The following is a 16,076-nucleotide window of genomic DNA, read 5'->3' as shown; positions in this document are numbered from 1 at the left end:
TTAGATTCGTGCAAAAGTATGTAACAGGTAGAAGGAAGCGTTTCCGACCCTATAAACTATATATATTCTTGATCGGGATCACTAGCCAAGTCGATCTAGCCATGTCCGTCTGTCTGTCCGTCTGTCTGTCTGTCTGTCTGTCTGTATGAACGCTGAGATCTCGGAAACTATAAAAGCTAGAAGATTGACATTTTGCATGCAGATTCTAGGAGTTCCTACGCAGCGCAAGTTTGTTTCAAAAGGGTGCCACGCCCCCTCTTACGCCCACAATCGCTAATGTACGATTTTAAAAATTTCAATATTTTGGAAAAGTAAAAATGCAGTTTTATTGTGTTTATCAATACCTATCGAAATGTAGAAGAAATTTTTTAAATCGGACCATTCGTTAAAAAGTTACGACGGATCAAAGTTTTTCTCCATCTCCTTCGCACTCCCTTTAGCTGAGTAACGGGTATCTGATAGTCGGGGCACCCGACTATAGCGTTCTCTCTTGTTCAGTTTCATATATATTCAAATATACTTCAGGCTGTTAATTAACGGCTTATTTATTTATTTAAAAATTAGACTAGGAATATATATTAAGTTTCCTTAAACTTATACGATTACGAATAGTTGCTGTTGCTTTTTTTAAATTGTATTAAATTGTATCTATTATGATTATGGCATGCTTTTTATGGGACATTAACTTTGAAATTAAATGTAGTTACTACATATGTGGCCTTAAAACACTTTCAGATTCATTTTTGGAATCAGTTGAAAAATACATTTTGAGCCACAAAAATGTATCTGAGCCATATCCTGCTTTTAGTTTTAACTGTTTTCAGCACCTGTGCGACATCCTTTAACTATACAAGCTGTGACCAGGCGAAGCAGCCAAAGTTTGTAAGATATTATTAAATTAAATTTAATTTTCATTAAAATTATTTAACATTTGCTAGCTAAGTTCATGTTGCGATGTTCAAAAAAACGACAAGGCCATCAAAGCTTGTCGTAAGTCCTTGCTGAACAGTAACTCAACCAGTGACAATAAATTGAACTCGCCCAATCTTAAATCGGATAAGGTAGCTCTCCACGCAGTAAATATTAAAAATCTTATAAAATATAAGTATTCTTCTGAAAAAAGTGAGTATTTACAGTGCATTGCGGAGTGCTCCTTCAAGACCAATGGCTTTTTGTTGACCAATGGAAGCGTCAACGTGGAGGCATTACAAAAGAGTTACCAGCAGCGCTACAAAAACGACCAAAATATGGCCCAACTGATGGTGAAGAGCCTCAAAAGCTGCACGGATTATTGTGGGTTTAGAATGAATATCAATGAAATATTTTCTTAACAATAATATATAAACTATAAACAGCTCTGAAGCGAAGTCAGCAATATCAATGGATGCACACAAAGGGTGAATGCAACTACTATCCTGCCATCTTGTTGGCCTGCATCATGGAGCAGGTTTACGTCAATTGTCCATCCACCAAATGGAAAAACACCAGCGATTGTACAGCCATGCGTAAATATTTGATTGCCTGTGACGACGTCGAAAGCAACAGGAAATAAATATCCAAAAATATACAAATATAAAGCGGTAGCAGATGATTAGCTTTCTCATTTTCTATTTATTCAGCACACACTTGGAAAGTAAGTTTGGCTAGCTCCGCCATTCCGCACTCAATCACATCCCCAGCCTTGAAGGCATCCGAACCATCGGGCGTTCCGGTGAGGATTAGATCGTTGGGCTCCAGGGTCATGTACTTGGACACGTAGGAAATAATATCGGGCACCTTGAATATCAGGTCCGCGGTGCATCCCTTTTGCTTTACGACACCGTTGACCGTGAGCCAAAGCGGCAGGTTGTGTGGATCCTTCACTTGATCGAGGGGTATAAACTTGGAGGTCCATGGATGACCAGCCGCTCGGGCTGCCCCCTAAAATAATTATTTATTATGGATGGATTTGAAATAAAACTTGTGTATTTTCCTACCAAATTGCATTGAGCCGTGAGATCCAAGGCCAAACAGTATCCGGCCACATAGTTTAAGGCATCTTCTTTGGAGACGTTCTTGCAGGTCTTTCCAATCACCACGCCAAGTTCCACTTCATAGGCCACCTTGGTGAAGACTTTGGGCAACTGGAAAAGAATTTAAATTTAATGTTATTGGGTGCATGAATAACAAGATATAATATTTAACATTAAAAATTATTTTTATTTTGTATAGTATTTTAATCATATCAAATTGAAATGGTCGTCACATAGAAAATCGTTGAAAATTATGATTTTTTTGTTCACAAACGAAAAGTAATCTTTTTATAAGAGATCAAAGGTCTACGATTTTACTTTACTGTTATTAAGATATGTTGATAAATGGATCACATGTCTTATCATTCCTTAAGATAAATCTCAGCTCTTACCACTATTGGCTGACCCTCCTGGAGATATGATGTGGTGGGTTTGAGGAAGACGAGCGGCTCCTTGGGCACCGGAACGTTTCTGGCCTTCACAACGTCCCTGCGGCAGACAAGGATTCGGGGGATTACCAATTCAGAACCATTTTTACTAGTTAGCGCTAAATTACATGTAATTGAGAGCTACGCCCACAATCTTCTTGCCTTCGTTCAAGAAGTTGGCGGCATTCTGGTCTCGGCAAGCCATCCTGAAGATTTGGGTTAGTTGAACCACTGGAAATTTAAGAAAAATATGTTTACTGAATCGTGAAACTGGAGGAAATGAATAGAATACAACAGCTCTGCGGTCAAATGAAAGTGAGCGTTTAGGCATTGACAGCCGGACGGGACTTACTTGCGCAATATTTATTAATTTAGATGTGGGGGTTATCTGGAGAGGCGCCCCCCGCAGAAAGTTTATCAATTAAATAACAACAGAAAATCAAGAGAGCGATCGAGGAATCAGCTGGTTTTGATGCGTAGGGTTGCGAGAGCTTCGAAAATTTGCTGGATGGATGCAATTAAGTTACTTTAAAAACTGTAAAAGTAAATAAATTAATAACAGTTAATTATCAACTGTCACTATTAAAAGTGTTTGAAAAACAAGTATTCCTGGTTCTACTATTTCGTTTCCAATGTTGGATGCATTCAACATTAATCCAATTGGATTTTCTATCTTATTGAAACTAGCACGATTAATTTCTATATTTCAAATTTCAATCAGTTTCTTTTGGGAAACACTTAACATTAGTTAATCATCCTGTTTTGTAAGGATTTAAAACGACAAATCTAGAGTGGATACAGGCTGAAAAAACCGACATTACAACAACCTGTTTGAAAAACTAGTGAGAACAACCCAACACCCAGCTGCGTTTTGCAACACTAACCCTGCCAGTGTGACCGCTCGCCAGCCACACAGTCATCGATATCGATAGTGCAGACTCATCATTTGCAGTTTATTTCGATATCAGGTGGTCCATATTTGGGCGGAAACTCGTGAAAAATAAAATTCTCCGTGTGAAAAGTCAGCGCAGTGCAGTTGCGCGAGCTTAATAAACAAAAGAACCAGCGAAGTGCAAGCAGCTAGGGGCAGCGAAAACAATAATGACTTGCCAACGAAATCCGCACACTTGGTGAGGGGACTTCGGCGTGTTGAGTTTCCCATCGCTTTCGCCCTTTTCGCGCATTCCGCCTGCGGTCCTACTAAATCGAGACGAGCAAATTGTAATTTTCTTTCGAGCTAAAAATTATATGAAATTGCTGGCGAAAAGCGATTTGTAAGCCGTGTAACCGAAAAGTCAGCGAAAAGCGCTACGTGGTGCGTGAGTGCGAGTGCGAAGGAGAACAACAGTGAGCAGTGCGAGAGAGAGAGAGAGAAAAGACGAGCCAGCAAACTCTACAAACACACAAACAACACAATGATGAAAATGGAGACTGACAAAATAATGGACGAAACCAACTCCAATGCCCAGGCCGTGAGTTTTAGCTTAGTAACTCGGTTTAAGCGCCATTTCTGCCCGATTCGAGTACATAATACACTCTGCTTTTAAGTACATGGTGCCCAAGGTGTCGACTGAATAGACACGCACACACAAACTGACAAGCACACACACACACTCGCACAGCGCGCCTGTGTTCGTGTGCTAGTGCTTTATTTTCGTATATACTACAGATTTTGCACTCGTGCACTCTATTAAATTCGGACACATATCCTATAGGCTAACCTTAAACTTTTGCGGACTTTAGGCATTAGCCTAATTATTCATCGCCAGCATCATCATCATTTGCTTTTCATCATCCCCTTTGTCCAATCATCCGTCTTTATTACATATACACAGATATATATATATCCCCCCAATTTCCGAATTTTGGTGGTCCAAAAGCCGTTTTCTGATTTCGTTAATTGGCCTCGAGTTTGTTTACACAATTAATAACAAAAATCGTACACAAAGTACACTTTGTTGCGACCGTGTACATTTCAATCAGTACTTATTTTATTGTATGCCTATGGTTACGGAGTTAAATGTGATAGGCGGCTTACTGAAGGTCAGTTCCCGCAAAACCATTAAGCAATGTGCCCAAAAAATTGTTTTTTATTTTTTTTTAATTTTTTGCTCGGTAAGCAATAAAGTTTCGCTTGAGTCATCTGGGTTTATTTAGCTGGAATCAAGGTTGAATCTGGTTAATGATACACATAGCTTCTTGGTAATATCTACAGATGAGCTTCCATAAGTCAAACCATCATTAAAAATTAAAACTTAATTTTTATAGAACCCATCCTTATAAGCTGTGTAACCCGTAGCCAGTGAAAACTGTAGCATCCTTCATATTAGCTCAAAGTTACCAGGCAAAGGCAAACAACTAAAGCTCACAAAAAACCATAATATAGCTATAATATGGCAATTAAATTAAGGCAACCGACCCGAATACTTATATACACCTAGCACATAGTGCTATACGCAAGGTTTTTTTTCGCATTGCTGGCATTGCAGTTAACTTAATTACTCAAATCACTCACAGTCGACTGTCCGATTTGTTTACTTTACTCGAATTGTTTGCCGAGATCTTTAGCATTTAATTGATGACGTTTGCTTATTGGGCCATTAATGGGTGAGGGTCTATATATAGAATTCGCATAATGAGCATGGATGTGGATGGTAGACCAAATAAACATCGATACAATTATATATTATTTATAAACTGGCCGTGTGAATGATCTGCTTCTATTGCCGCCAGTCGGGTTTTTCACGAATCCGCTTTGCAAACTCTTTCGCCGCCAAATAAAAACAAAACGAGAAAATTACGAGAAGAAAGAAACTCGGAGTGGAGTCGAAACTAATTGCCTAATTGTAAGCCCCCCCAGTTTGGGTCGTCACTAGTCTAAAATAAAGAAAAGTTGCACAACCCGCAGCTACCTACTTTTCCAGTTTTAACGATCGCCCCTTGACATCCAAAAGCACTGCAATCGCAATCTCATAATTAATATATCTCTCTCTTCTATATTTTCCACCCGTACAGTTCACAACCACTATGCTGTACGACCCGGTGCGCAAGAAAGACTCCTCGCCCACCTACCAAACGGAGCGGGAACTCTGTTTTCAGTACTTCACCCAGTGGAGCGAGTCGGGACAGGTGGACTTCGTGGAGCACCTGCTGTCGCGCATGTGCCACTATCAGCACGGTCAGATCAATGCCTATCTCAAGCCGATGCTCCAGCGGGACTTTATCACATTGCTGCCAAGTGAGTGCTCGATTTACAGTCTAATATTGTCTACGGAATAGGTCGGGAAATCAGCGGTCTTGGGTCTTGAACATGATAAGTAGATTATATTATAGTTTGTAACTGCCTTTGGGCAACAAATCTTATTGGAAACTTAAAGGGAGATACAGATTTTTGAGGATTGAGATTCCTAGGATATTGATTTATTATTTGTTTTAGTTAAAATATTAAAAAAAAAATTTAGTTAATAACATTTTATTAATTCAAAGTTTAGTTTGACGATAAATCTTTCTCATACTCATAACAAATATTAAACAAATAAACCCTGTATTACCTAGTCAAACTAGCTATCCATCTGTTTAAATCAAATATAAACAAATACTCTTTCTTAAATTAATTATTTAGTGCTCATTACTATTAATTGTAAAACGATAATCAATCAAGTTGGAAATTGTGAACGTAAAAATGCCGGCAGGTCTCAATAAGAACTCAATTTATAGCACACTTGTTACTACATAGTGTCGTATTGCATAAATATTCGCAAATGAAGTTGGTTTTGCTTTGTTTATTATTACCTGTTACATACATAAGCTAATTTATTCATTTAAAGACAATATGAAGTGATTATCTATCCCATGAATAATACTTAGAGGACAGGTTAATTATTCATCAAAATCTTATCAAATTTACCAAACATACGTCACTTGAGAAAGGGGTAGGGTGACACACAGGCGTTATCAACACCGCACTTTGTATGGGAGGTCAGTACTCCCAGATGTCCAAGAATCCAAGTGGCAAACGCTGATAAGAAAGCAGTAGGAGATCCCACGGTCGAAAATTTGAAGTATTTCCTACCGAAATAAAGCCGAAAATCAGCTCACAAACAATCATCCAAATCTTAGCCAAGTTTAGATGTGAATAGAGAGTTCAGAAGCCGAGTTTAATCCCTCGGCACGCAATGGGTAAAACAATAACAAACGGCAGGTACAAAGTTGAACAACATGAAAGGTAAATCCCGCTCAGAAACGAACCCAGTGCGATTCGTTCCGCGTCCCCCGATTTACACCCTTTCTCCGCCGGATTGTTGCCGGGCATGTTTCCAGCGAGAGGAGCCAGTGGGTGGGCCAGGGGCCTTTGGTTGTTAACTGTTGGCTGTTGACTGAAAGGTCGTTGCTTCCATTAAACGCGCTTTACCGGAACAAAAACAGAACGAAAGCGGCAAAGGCAGCGCGAGCGGCGAACCTTGTATATTATTCATAAGAAAATGTGAATCGATTTTGTCATTGATTGTCGGCTAGCAGATGTTAACTAATAACCGAACTATTGGCGAAGTTATAGGTGCTATTTTTTGTATTTTCTATTGATAAACAGGTTTGCAATGAATCGCATTATGAGCACTTCGTTTATCAATGCACCGATACGTGTGCATATCGATGACTCAAATAGTCAACAAGAGCTGTGCGTGCAATTCTAGCCTTTGCAAGGGCATTCATTTACAGAATATTTATATATTTATTTTGCTTCCTCTTTCGGTTTTTTTCGTTGGGTTTCAGCTAAAATGCAATCAGGTGTTTCTGCATTATAATTGTCTTCGCGGAGAATGTCGCTTTAATTTGTAAGCCTCTCTTTCCTTGAACCACCAGTCTGGAATAAGTTCTTTGAGGAAGTTGTCGGATGTTTCCGTTGGCTTAATCCCCGGCAAATGTCCTCCTTGTTCATGCCTGTTATATAATGTTCGTAAGCTGTGCCCATTTGGCTTTTAACTAGACAGATATGGGTTTATCTTAGACTAAAAAGCTATATTAATTTCTAAAAATTTAATTTAACTTTAAATTTAAAATTGCTACACAAAGTACAAAATTTCAATCTTAAGAAATATTTATAATTTGGTTTCGAATTTAGACCAATACAATATTATACTTTAAAACAAAATTCATTAACAATTTAATTACAAAAAAAAAATTTAAATTATTAATTTGCTAAACAAAGTACAAAATCTCAAAAAATATTTAAGATGATTTTTTTTTAGATTTTTATGTCAATCCGTTCTGGGTGAAATTTGCTACTGAGCGTTTTTTAGAGTTCAAATTTTATAGTAGTTTAGATTTATTTTCAAAACTAGACCAATTAAAAGAGCTTGTTTGTTAAGAACTTTATCACTTGGAAAAGTACTTAGACCCCTAGTAGAACATGTTTTCAATTTCTTTTTGAATTACCTTGTAAATTACGCTTGTTTATTTCCCCCCATTTTGTAAATATTCTCTTCGGCATCACTGTAGTGCGTTCCAGGAAAGAAAAAGAGTTGAAAGTAGGCAACATTGTCTCCTCCATTTACATTGTAATGCACTTCAAAGGCAGCTAACCGGGGGGACAGTCGTCAAGTCGGTGGGACAGACAGATGGATGGTGGGACAGAGGAACGGAGGGATTGGGATTCACAGACGGATAGACACACTTAGGACCGTTAGTCGCCGGCGACGGCAAACAACTTGAGCCAAATCGTTGCCGCCCGCCAAACAGCCTGCCTGCCATTGCGAGTTATGCACATTTTTAATTGTGTTTGGCAAATGCTGCGAACAGCAGAGGAGCACTGAATACTCGCATGCACTTCAGACTCTGACTTGGCCCATTCAGTCGGGTTGTCAATGCAGATGAAGATGTGGATGGGGCTGGGGAAAGGGGAACCACTCCTCTTCGAGCCATGACACATGTAAATATGCCGGTCTATTGGTTGGGCCACCTCCACAGCCACTCCCACTCCCACTTACCATGGGCTAAGTGCATTTTAATGCCGTTAGGTGCATCATTTTGCCTCTTGTTCCTCGCCCAGTTGCAGTCTGGCGATGTGGTTGCATTGCATTGGATTTAATTGGTTCGGATTGGGCTGGGTTGAGTAGGTGTCTGACAAGAGCAGTAGCAGCCACGGTTGCTCCACCTCGTATCGGATGGCAAATTGGTTATGTGTCACATCAGAGATAACTGGGTGCCAACTATAAATAGCTGTCTTTGTCATTAACTTGACTGGGGAGATGGCCTTTATGAAAATTAAAGATTAAGATAGGTGTAGCGAGGTTAAAAATTATTATACCCGTTACTCGTAGAGTAAAAGGGTATATTATATTCGTGCAAAAGTATGTAACAGAAAGATGGAAGCGTTTTCGACCCTATAAAGTATACATATTCTTGATCAGGGTCACTAGCCGAGTCGATTTAGCCATGTCCGTCTGTCTGTTCGTCTGTATGAACGCTGAGATCTCGGAAACTACAAAAGCTAGAAGGTTGGGATTCCCCACACATATTCTTGTATAAATTCAATTTTGTTGTGTTTATTTATTCCTAACAAAATGTAGTAGCAATTTTTCAAATCGGCCCATTTCTTAAGAATGTATGCCCGATCAAAGTTTTTCTCTTGTTTTTATTTAACTAGATCTAAACTAATTTAAATGTTTTTTCTTACTACCACTTTTAGTCAAGGGTCTGGATCACATCGCAGAGAACATTTTGTCGTACTTGGATGCCGAATCGCTCAAATCGGCCGAGCTGGTCTGCAAGGAATGGCTGCGCGTCATCTCCGAGGGGATGCTCTGGAAGAAGCTCATCGAACGCAAGGTGCGCACAGATTCCTTGTGGCGCGGATTGGCCGAACGACGCAATTGGATGCAGTACCTCTTTAAGCCACGACCTGGCCAGACACAGCGGCCACACTCATTCCATCGCGAGTTGTTCCCCAAGATAATGAATGTGAGTTGTTTGTAAAATCATTGTAATTTGCAATCAGTAGATTAATATTGAACTTTCTATGGTTTCAGGACATTGACAGCATAGAGAATAACTGGCGGACTGGACGCCACATGCTGCGCCGCATCAATTGCCGGTCCGAGAACTCGAAGGGTGTCTATTGCCTGCAGTACGATGATGGCAAGATTGTCTCCGGGCTTAGGGACAACACCATCAAGATCTGGGATCGCACGGATCTGCAGTGCGTTAAGGTGGGTTTTGATTCATTTACATTGAAGGAATCATTAAATAAGTTAGTTCATTCTGAAAACTCCAATTTCCCATCACTTTACAGACCCTCATTGGCCACACTGGATCGGTGCTGTGCCTGCAGTACGACGACAAGGTGATCATCAGTGGCTCCAGCGACTCCACCGTCCGCGTGTGGGACGTCAATACCGGCGAGATGGTCAATACCCTCATCCATCACTGCGAGGCGGTGCTGCACTTGCGCTTTAACAACGGCATGATGGTGACCTGCTCCAAGGATCGCTCCATCGCCGTCTGGGACATGACCTCGCCCAGCGAGATCACGCTGCGACGCGTCCTCGTCGGCCACCGGGCCGCCGTCAATGTGGTGGACTTCGATGAGAAGTACATTGTCTCCGCCAGCGGAGATCGCACCATCAAGGTCTGGTCCACCTCGAGCTGTGAATTCGTGCGCACCTTGAATGGCCACAAACGTGGCATCGCCTGCCTGCAGTACAGAGATCGCCTGGTGGTCAGCGGCAGCTCAGACAATTCAATAAGGTGAGTGGGCCGTGGGAATTTAACCGACTTTCCGGCATGGTGATTAATGATGTGCGATAAACATTTTTGTTTTCTTTTTATAAATTTTGCGATTAGTAAAGGCTATTAATATCGATTGCCATTTCCATCACAGCTAATGGGTTTGATTTGAAGTTTATTTCTTTATTTTATGTTCATTTCTTATTTGACTTAAAGGAAGTAAAGAAATATTTATTTTTAAAATATTATAAATGCTTGGGAAATTTATTTATTGGGAAAAAAAAAAAAAAATAATATTTATAAGTCATAAAGTAACTGATATTTCAGAATTTTAAAATAAAAGTCAGAGAATAACAGTTATTTTCGGACCAAAAAATAAAAGTCTTCCGTAACTTTTGTTCATGAATTTTATAATAAAAGTCTAAAAATTACTGTTATTGTGCGACTGAAAAACAAAAAGTCCAAAATATCTCTTGCCAATGACGTCACAAAATCTCATCTGTTGAAATTCGGTTGGAATTTGTACCTATGTTGTTATGGTGGCAATTTATATTTACCTACATACGAGAATTCTTTAATACAACGACACCACGAATTCTTTAGGACAAGAGGATATTGTCCATCGTAAAAAATGTTTAATAATCTGATCCTTTCTTTTTCGATTTATTTCAGACTTTGGGACATTGAGTGCGGTGCCTGCTTACGCGTCCTCGAGGGCCACGAGGAGTTGGTTCGTTGCATCCGTTTCGACACGAAACGAATCGTCAGCGGCGCCTACGATGGCAAGATCAAGGTCTGGGACTTGGTAGCCGCTTTGGATCCGAGAGCAGCATCCAATACTCTCTGTCTGAACACACTTGTGGTGAGTCATCCCCTAGGTCACTTCCGCGTTTTTCTAACCTTTGTGGCTAACTCTTTTTCAGGAGCACACTGGTCGCGTCTTTCGTTTGCAATTCGATGAGTTCCAGATTGTGAGCAGCTCGCACGATGATACAATTTTGATTTGGGACTTTCTAAATTTCACACCCAATGAGAACAAGACCGGACGCACACCGTCACGTAAGAGAAGCCAACTTTCACCTCATTGATCTCTTGAATTATGCATAACGTTTTCGTTTTGTTTTCTGTTTGCTGCTGGCGCTTTAGCGGCCCTGATGGAACATTAACATTTTGTGCAACGGCAGCTGCGCGAGTTACATCTACAATCCTCGAGCGAAGACGAGGACGACGATGAGGACGAGGGCGATGATTTCGAGGATGAGGATTCTAGAGATGATGCTGGGGCGTTTATGGGTGGATATGTTAGGCATCGGGATGCTGGCGGTTCGGGCTCCGTCACCGGTTCCGGCTCGGATCCAGAATCGGATGACCTGGATTTTGATGTAGATGTTGAGAATATTAATGATTATGATGAATGAAGAGTGAATGGTTTTAGCCAGCATAAACACACAGCATTGCGACTTGTCTATTTGAAAACTATGTTGAACCCAAGATATAGCGATCTCTAAGCGTCTATTTTACAATCGCACACAACACACAGAATACACCCTCACACACACACACACACATCCACACGGAAACATACAACACACATAATATGAATTAATTGAAGTTATAAAGCAAGCAAACAATAAAAATGCAAAAGGAGTATACAAAAATATACAAATATTTTCGCAAAACTGGCTGTTAGGTTTGTCATGTACGAATGAAAATGAAACAAAAGAAGCGGAAGAAGAAAACTATGTATTAGTTATTTAGGCGCTGTAATACTAATCGAGGGTCAGTCTTTGAATCGCGTCCCGGATCGTTGGATCGATCGGGCGTTACTTTAAGTGTTTCTTTAGCTCAAATACACAAGCATCGCGTTCAGGCAGCTGCCGCCTTAAGGAGAAGAAAAACTGTGAGATCGCTTGGAACATTTTCGCAGGGGATCCAAAAAGCGACCCGAGGAATCAGTCTTTAGCATAAATGTTAGTTAGAATCGCTTCATTCAAATTGGCAAAGCATCCATTTCGGTTCGCCGCATTGCATATTTGTAACCTACTTTACATGCCTATTGCCTAATGTTTGTGTTAATTGTAAAGTTAAATTTAAGCCTAGTATTTTATTGGCAATTGTAATCTAAGTTACGCAAAATACAAATAATTTAAATGAAAAGTTACTTGTGTAAAGAACGACACACCACGCTGTGTCCGCAATTGGTAGTTACACATCTTTCGAGTGAAGATCAAATGAAAATTAATCCATTGTACTGCAATATATAACCGATTCTTTGATTGATCTACGATAACTCTAGATTCTAGATATACATCTGTATGTAGAAAATAGCAAATTTCCAGGCAGTTTCAACAATATATTTATATGTATACAGTTCGTCGATCATCGTGTGATTAATGGACATTTTACTATATGTATTGCTATTTGTAAGTTAAGTTCCAATGCTATACTTGATCTGGATCACGATCGCCGCTTCCGCGTTAACTAATGTATGTACATAACGTTTTACTTTAACGAAAAGTTGATGATGATATGATACGAACACATACTCCGGAACATGTAAAACTGTTGGTGGAAAGAGTGCAGCTTGTTAATCGATGGCCGAGCAACTGCTATTGCGCGAATGGGCTTAGTATAGGTAACATAACTAGAAGTAATAAATAATAAATTGTGTATAAATGCTAAAAGGTGGTTTTCTTAATATGTTTGTACATTTTTGTTTGGTTTATTCCAGGGAACGTAAATAATCGTTATTTAAGATGTTTATTTTAAAAAGACTACTGTGATATTTTGTTTTAAACGTCAAAAATAACGTTCTTTTTACTCTTGTCCACAAAGCAAATTAACTGTTATTTTTTCATGTCTATAAAGTGTATAAAAACCAGTTAAATTGTTGATTAAAACTTCTCAAATCTCAGTAGGCCTTTTAAAATAAAAATCTCAACGATTATTTACGGTCCCTGGTTTATTCTGGTAATTCTTTTTTTAATATTTACTGATTTCTTCATTGATTCTGATGTGAGCTAAAAAAGTTATTACATTTCTTAAACTAGGAGGAGCTCACTAAAAACCGTAACATTAGTAAATAATCTTTTTTTAATAACGCCCTATGAAACCTATCTTTAGTAACCTTCAGTTAACTAACCCTAAGATTTTAAAATCGCGCGCCTTCTTGGTTCTTAATAAAATAGTGTGAATGATGTATTTTCCAGATGGATTTTTCGCCATAGGGACAAATGGTAACACCTTCTAAACACAAAAAGTTTTTTTTCGCCAAATTCCCTAAGATTATTTTGTTTCTAATCTTCCAAGATGGACTGGTACGTGGGCACGGAGTGGGAGGACAAGAGCCGTGGTCTGGCCAAGAAGGTACTTGCCCTCCAGTTCAGCGAAATGGAGAAGCCCACGACAGTCAGCACGGTGGAGTTCAGTGTGAACAAGAAGACCGCCAATTTGGGAGGACGACCCAGCAAGTACTTAACCAGCGATGAGTCCTCCACGTATCCGCAGCAGCACATCCTGGAAATGGGAACCAGCCTGACGGCAGTGGACTGCTACGTGGAGCTGCTGCTGCAGCAATTTGTGCCCGGCGAAACGGCAGCCTGCAGCATCACCAGCAAAACCGGCGAAAGGGTCGAATTCGAGCTGCGGCTGGAGAGGATTGTGAAGAATACGCAGGTGGAGAAGCTGGACGCAGCAGAGATCTATCAAGTGGCCCTGCGGCTCAAGGAGAGCGGCGTGGCCAGCTTCAAAACGTTCCCGAAATTCGCCTTCGATTACTTTGTGCGGGCCGCAAAGTTGCTGATCACCTACAAACCCTTCGACCAACTGACCAAAAAGGACAATGGCATCGATGGTCCCACGGTGGAGACGCTCTTCATCCAGATACAGACCAACCTGGCTGCCTGTCTGCTGCAGGAGAAGCGCTACGAGCACGTGATCTACCACACGCAGTTCGTGGAAACGGAGGAGGATCCCAGCGAGAAGAGCATCTACCGGCGAGCGCTGGCCTACTATCACCTGAAGGAGTTCGCCAAGGCGCAGGCCACCATCGAACGGTTGCCCAACTACGAGGAGAAGCGGGAGTTCAGCAAGCTGCGCGACAACATAGCGGCCAGCTGGAAGGATAGCAACGCCCACTACAAGCAGGTGGTGCAGCGCATGTTCAGCAGCTAGTTCCCATTGATAAGATCTCCATGTCAGGCACAACCAATGGCCTTTATAAAATAGCTTATGTTTAATGTACTACTTTGATTTCCTACTCTTTTTGTGGTCAAACTTGGCGCGCTTGTTTTTCGGGTCGAACTTGGCCCTCCTGTTCTTGGGATCGAACCTTTCCCTTTTGTTTTTGTGGTCAAACTTGTCCTTCTTGTCCTTGCGGTCGAATTTGTCCTTGCGTTCAAACTTGTCCTTGCGTTCAAGCTTGTCCTTCTTGTCCTTGGGATCAAACTTGGCCCGCTTGCTGTACTTCATTCCGCCGCTTAAATTGGGCCGCTTGCGAGAGGATCTGGCCTCCATTTTGAAGAGTTCTGTAAAGGGAATCCTTAGTTTTTGCTCTTACATAGCAGAAGCATATACCAACTCACCTTCATCTGGATCCTCGCCGACTTCCTCTTTGTAGTACTCCGCATCGTCCTCGGGATCGCTGTCATTGCGACCCTCCGCCTCCCTTTTGGCAGCCCACTTTTCATCCTTCTTGATCTTCAAGTTGCGAGCCCGGTTCTCGGCCTGCTCCTTCTTGCGTTGCTCCTTCTGCTTTCGCTTCTTCTCCACTATCTTGCGTATGGTTTCCTTTTCGTCCTCTGTCTTGACCACATGATCGTGATACAGAACCTCGCCGGTCAAAAGGCCGTCTTCTATTTTGATCAGCTGCATGGTTAGACGAGGTCCGATCTCGTGCAGCTTGATGGAGCTCTTGTTGTCCTCCAGATTGCCCTTGCTCTTGAGCGTTTGCGCCAGCACCACGTGCGACTGCTCGTCATCCTCGGCCTCTGATTCGGAGGCGTAGCCATCTCTATAAGAGATTGATATATTAATGAATGCAATAGGAATCAAGAAGGGTTTCCCATTACTTGGTTACAAAATCCACCACTTCATTGCACTTGCCCAGATTGGGCACCGTGCCCTTGACGATCTTCTGGACCGCTCTTTTCAAACCCACGGGCACCACCTGCACGGAATAGTGTCGCATCTCGACCAGCTTCGTTTCTGGGTTGTAGGAGAACAAAACGCATCGACGGATGGTGCCTATGTTGACCTGGGCCAGGTTGATCGAAGGAAACATGTTCTGGAACGTGGTGGCCATCAGCTTAAGGTGCTTGCCATCGCCACTGAAGTTGTTCATGATGACCAGAGGAGCATGCTTGAAGTGGTCGTTGTCGATCATCTGTTTCCTGGTCAGCGAGATCACATCCCTGGCCAGGGTGAACTGGTGGACCTGTGGAGGAGTAACTCATGTGAAAACCAAGCTGCTAGCAATAGGATAACCCAGAGAAACAAACCTTGAAAGTCAAGGAGGGACCGCGCGGCAGGCGGACCACTTTGAAGGACAGCTGCGTGGAGGCCTTGTTGAAGATGCCCATGTGCGAGACGTGGAAGAAGCTGCTCAAACTGACAAAGTCCTTAATCCGGTTCATTCGCTTCTCGCGCAGATTGCTGGCCGTGAAGGGCTCCATGATGCGGCGGAAGTCGAGGGTGAGGTCCGTGATGTACGGGCAGGTGAGGCCGCGATGGATGACGAAGGAGTGCGGCGCCTCCACAATCTCACTCGGCTCGCTGGCCTTGAAGGCCGCCGTCCGCGTCTTGGGATGCACTTTCTTCTTGCCGCCGCTTTTCCCCATGTTTTGATGTGTTTTTTCTGCCGCTTTTCCGCCGCACGTGTTGGGATCAGTATGGCTGCAGGGGCGAAAAATACCAA

General features: G+C 41.6%; 5 protein-coding genes across 6 annotated transcripts; 3 read left to right on the top strand and 2 right to left on the bottom strand.

Moving 5' to 3' along the window:
* The first annotated feature begins 755 nt into the window (after positions 1-755).
* On the top strand, positions 756-1,569 carry Obp93a (Odorant-binding protein 93a). The gene is made up of 4 exons (XM_017148243.3): positions 756-882; positions 939-1,076; positions 1,137-1,293; positions 1,356-1,569. Exons 1-4 carry the CDS (start codon positions 781-783, stop codon positions 1,550-1,552), a joined length of 594 nt encoding a protein of 197 aa, XP_017003732.2. The 5' UTR covers positions 756-780; the 3' UTR covers positions 1,553-1,569.
* A 22-nt stretch (positions 1,570-1,591) lies between these two features.
* Positions 1,592-2,952, bottom strand: LOC108061837 (oxaloacetate tautomerase FAHD1, mitochondrial). 2 transcript variants are annotated; one of them, XM_070216412.1, is made up of 5 exons: positions 2,793-2,952; positions 2,569-2,671; positions 2,405-2,501; positions 1,977-2,123; positions 1,592-1,920 (listed from the first exon to the last, which is right to left on the bottom strand). In XM_070216412.1, coding segments are annotated over exons 1-5 (657 nt in total). In that variant the 5' UTR covers positions 2,794-2,952; the 3' UTR covers positions 1,592-1,611. The 2 variants fall into 2 exon arrangements, with proteins under 2 accessions (XP_070072513.1, XP_017003730.3); XM_017148241.3 differs by lacking the exon at positions 2,793-2,952 and having other exon boundaries at positions 2,569-2,769.
* Positions 2,953-3,377: 425 nt separating this feature from the next.
* slmb (beta-transducin repeat containing E3 ubiquitin protein ligase slmb) lies at positions 3,378-12,846 on the top strand. The gene is made up of 8 exons (XM_017148247.3): positions 3,378-3,912; positions 5,456-5,678; positions 9,126-9,397; positions 9,466-9,645; positions 9,729-10,183; positions 10,835-11,024; positions 11,086-11,221; positions 11,309-12,846. The coding sequence occupies exons 1-8, from the start codon at positions 3,856-3,858 to the stop codon at positions 11,326-11,328; spliced, it is 1,533 nt and encodes a 510-aa protein (XP_017003736.1). The 5' UTR covers positions 3,378-3,855; the 3' UTR covers positions 11,329-12,846.
* A 263-nt stretch (positions 12,847-13,109) lies between these two features.
* Bdbt (Bride of doubletime) lies at positions 13,110-14,404 on the top strand. Its single transcript, XM_017148283.3, has 2 exons — positions 13,110-13,132; positions 13,472-14,404. The coding sequence occupies exon 2, from the start codon at positions 13,472-13,474 to the stop codon at positions 14,333-14,335; it is 864 nt and encodes a 287-aa protein (XP_017003772.2). The 5' UTR covers positions 13,110-13,132; the 3' UTR covers positions 14,336-14,404.
* On the bottom strand, positions 14,359-16,059 carry ppan (Brix domain-containing protein peter pan). Its single transcript, XM_017148282.3, has 4 exons — positions 15,661-16,059; positions 15,232-15,596; positions 14,746-15,173; positions 14,359-14,688 (listed from the first exon to the last, which is right to left on the bottom strand). The coding sequence occupies exons 1-4, from the start codon at positions 15,997-15,999 to the stop codon at positions 14,405-14,407; spliced, it is 1,416 nt and encodes a 471-aa protein (XP_017003771.2). The 5' UTR covers positions 16,000-16,059; the 3' UTR covers positions 14,359-14,404.
* Between the last annotated feature and the right edge of the window lie 17 nt (positions 16,060-16,076).

The sequence above is a fragment of the Drosophila takahashii genome, chromosome 3R, assembly GCF_030179915.1.
Source record: "Drosophila takahashii strain IR98-3 E-12201 chromosome 3R, DtakHiC1v2, whole genome shotgun sequence".
NCBI classification, from domain to species: domain Eukaryota; kingdom Metazoa; phylum Arthropoda; class Insecta; order Diptera; family Drosophilidae; genus Drosophila; species Drosophila takahashii.
The sequence above is the reverse complement of the archived record's forward strand: the minus strand, read 5'-3'. Positions and strand labels throughout refer to the sequence as shown.

Bases quoted from the DNA above. Each gene is read 5' to 3' on its own strand.
- Obp93a (XM_017148243.3), top strand. From the start codon at position 781: ATGTATCTGAGCCATATCCTGCTTTTAGTTTTAACTGTTTTCAGCACC. The intron at 883-938 runs GTAAGATATTAT...AACATTTGCTAG, and splicing joins AGGCGAAGCAGCCAAAGTTT to CTAAGTTCATGTTGCGATGT. The intron at 1,077-1,136 runs GTAAATATTAAA...GAGTATTTACAG, and splicing joins ATAAGGTAGCTCTCCACGCA to TGCATTGCGGAGTGCTCCTT.
- LOC108061837 (XM_070216412.1), bottom strand. The intron at 2,502-2,568 runs GTAATTTAGCGC...TGTCTGCCGCAG, and splicing joins GGCGTAGCTCTCAATTACAT to GGACGTTGTGAAGGCCAGAA. The intron at 2,124-2,404 runs GTAAGAGCTGAG...ATTCTTTTCCAG, and splicing joins AGGAGGGTCAGCCAATAGTG to TTGCCCAAAGTCTTCACCAA.
- slmb (XM_017148247.3), top strand. From the start codon at position 3,856: ATGATGAAAATGGAGACTGACAAAATAATGGACGAAACCAACTCCAAT. The intron at 9,398-9,465 runs GTGAGTTGTTTG...CTATGGTTTCAG, and splicing joins TGTTCCCCAAGATAATGAAT to GACATTGACAGCATAGAGAA. The intron at 11,025-11,085 runs GTGAGTCATCCC...ACTCTTTTTCAG, and splicing joins TCTGTCTGAACACACTTGTG to GAGCACACTGGTCGCGTCTT.
- Bdbt (XM_017148283.3), top strand. From the start codon at position 13,472: ATGGACTGGTACGTGGGCACGGAGTGGGAGGACAAGAGCCGTGGTCTG.
- ppan (XM_017148282.3), bottom strand. From the start codon at position 15,999: ATGGGGAAAAGCGGCGGCAAGAAGAAAGTGCATCCCAAGACGCGGACG. The intron at 15,597-15,660 runs GTTTGTTTCTCT...ACTCCTCCACAG, and splicing joins GTCCCTCCTTGACTTTCAAG to GTCCACCAGTTCACCCTGGC. The intron at 15,174-15,231 runs GTAATGGGAAAC...AATCTCTTATAG, and splicing joins GTGGTGGATTTTGTAACCAA to AGATGGCTACGCCTCCGAAT.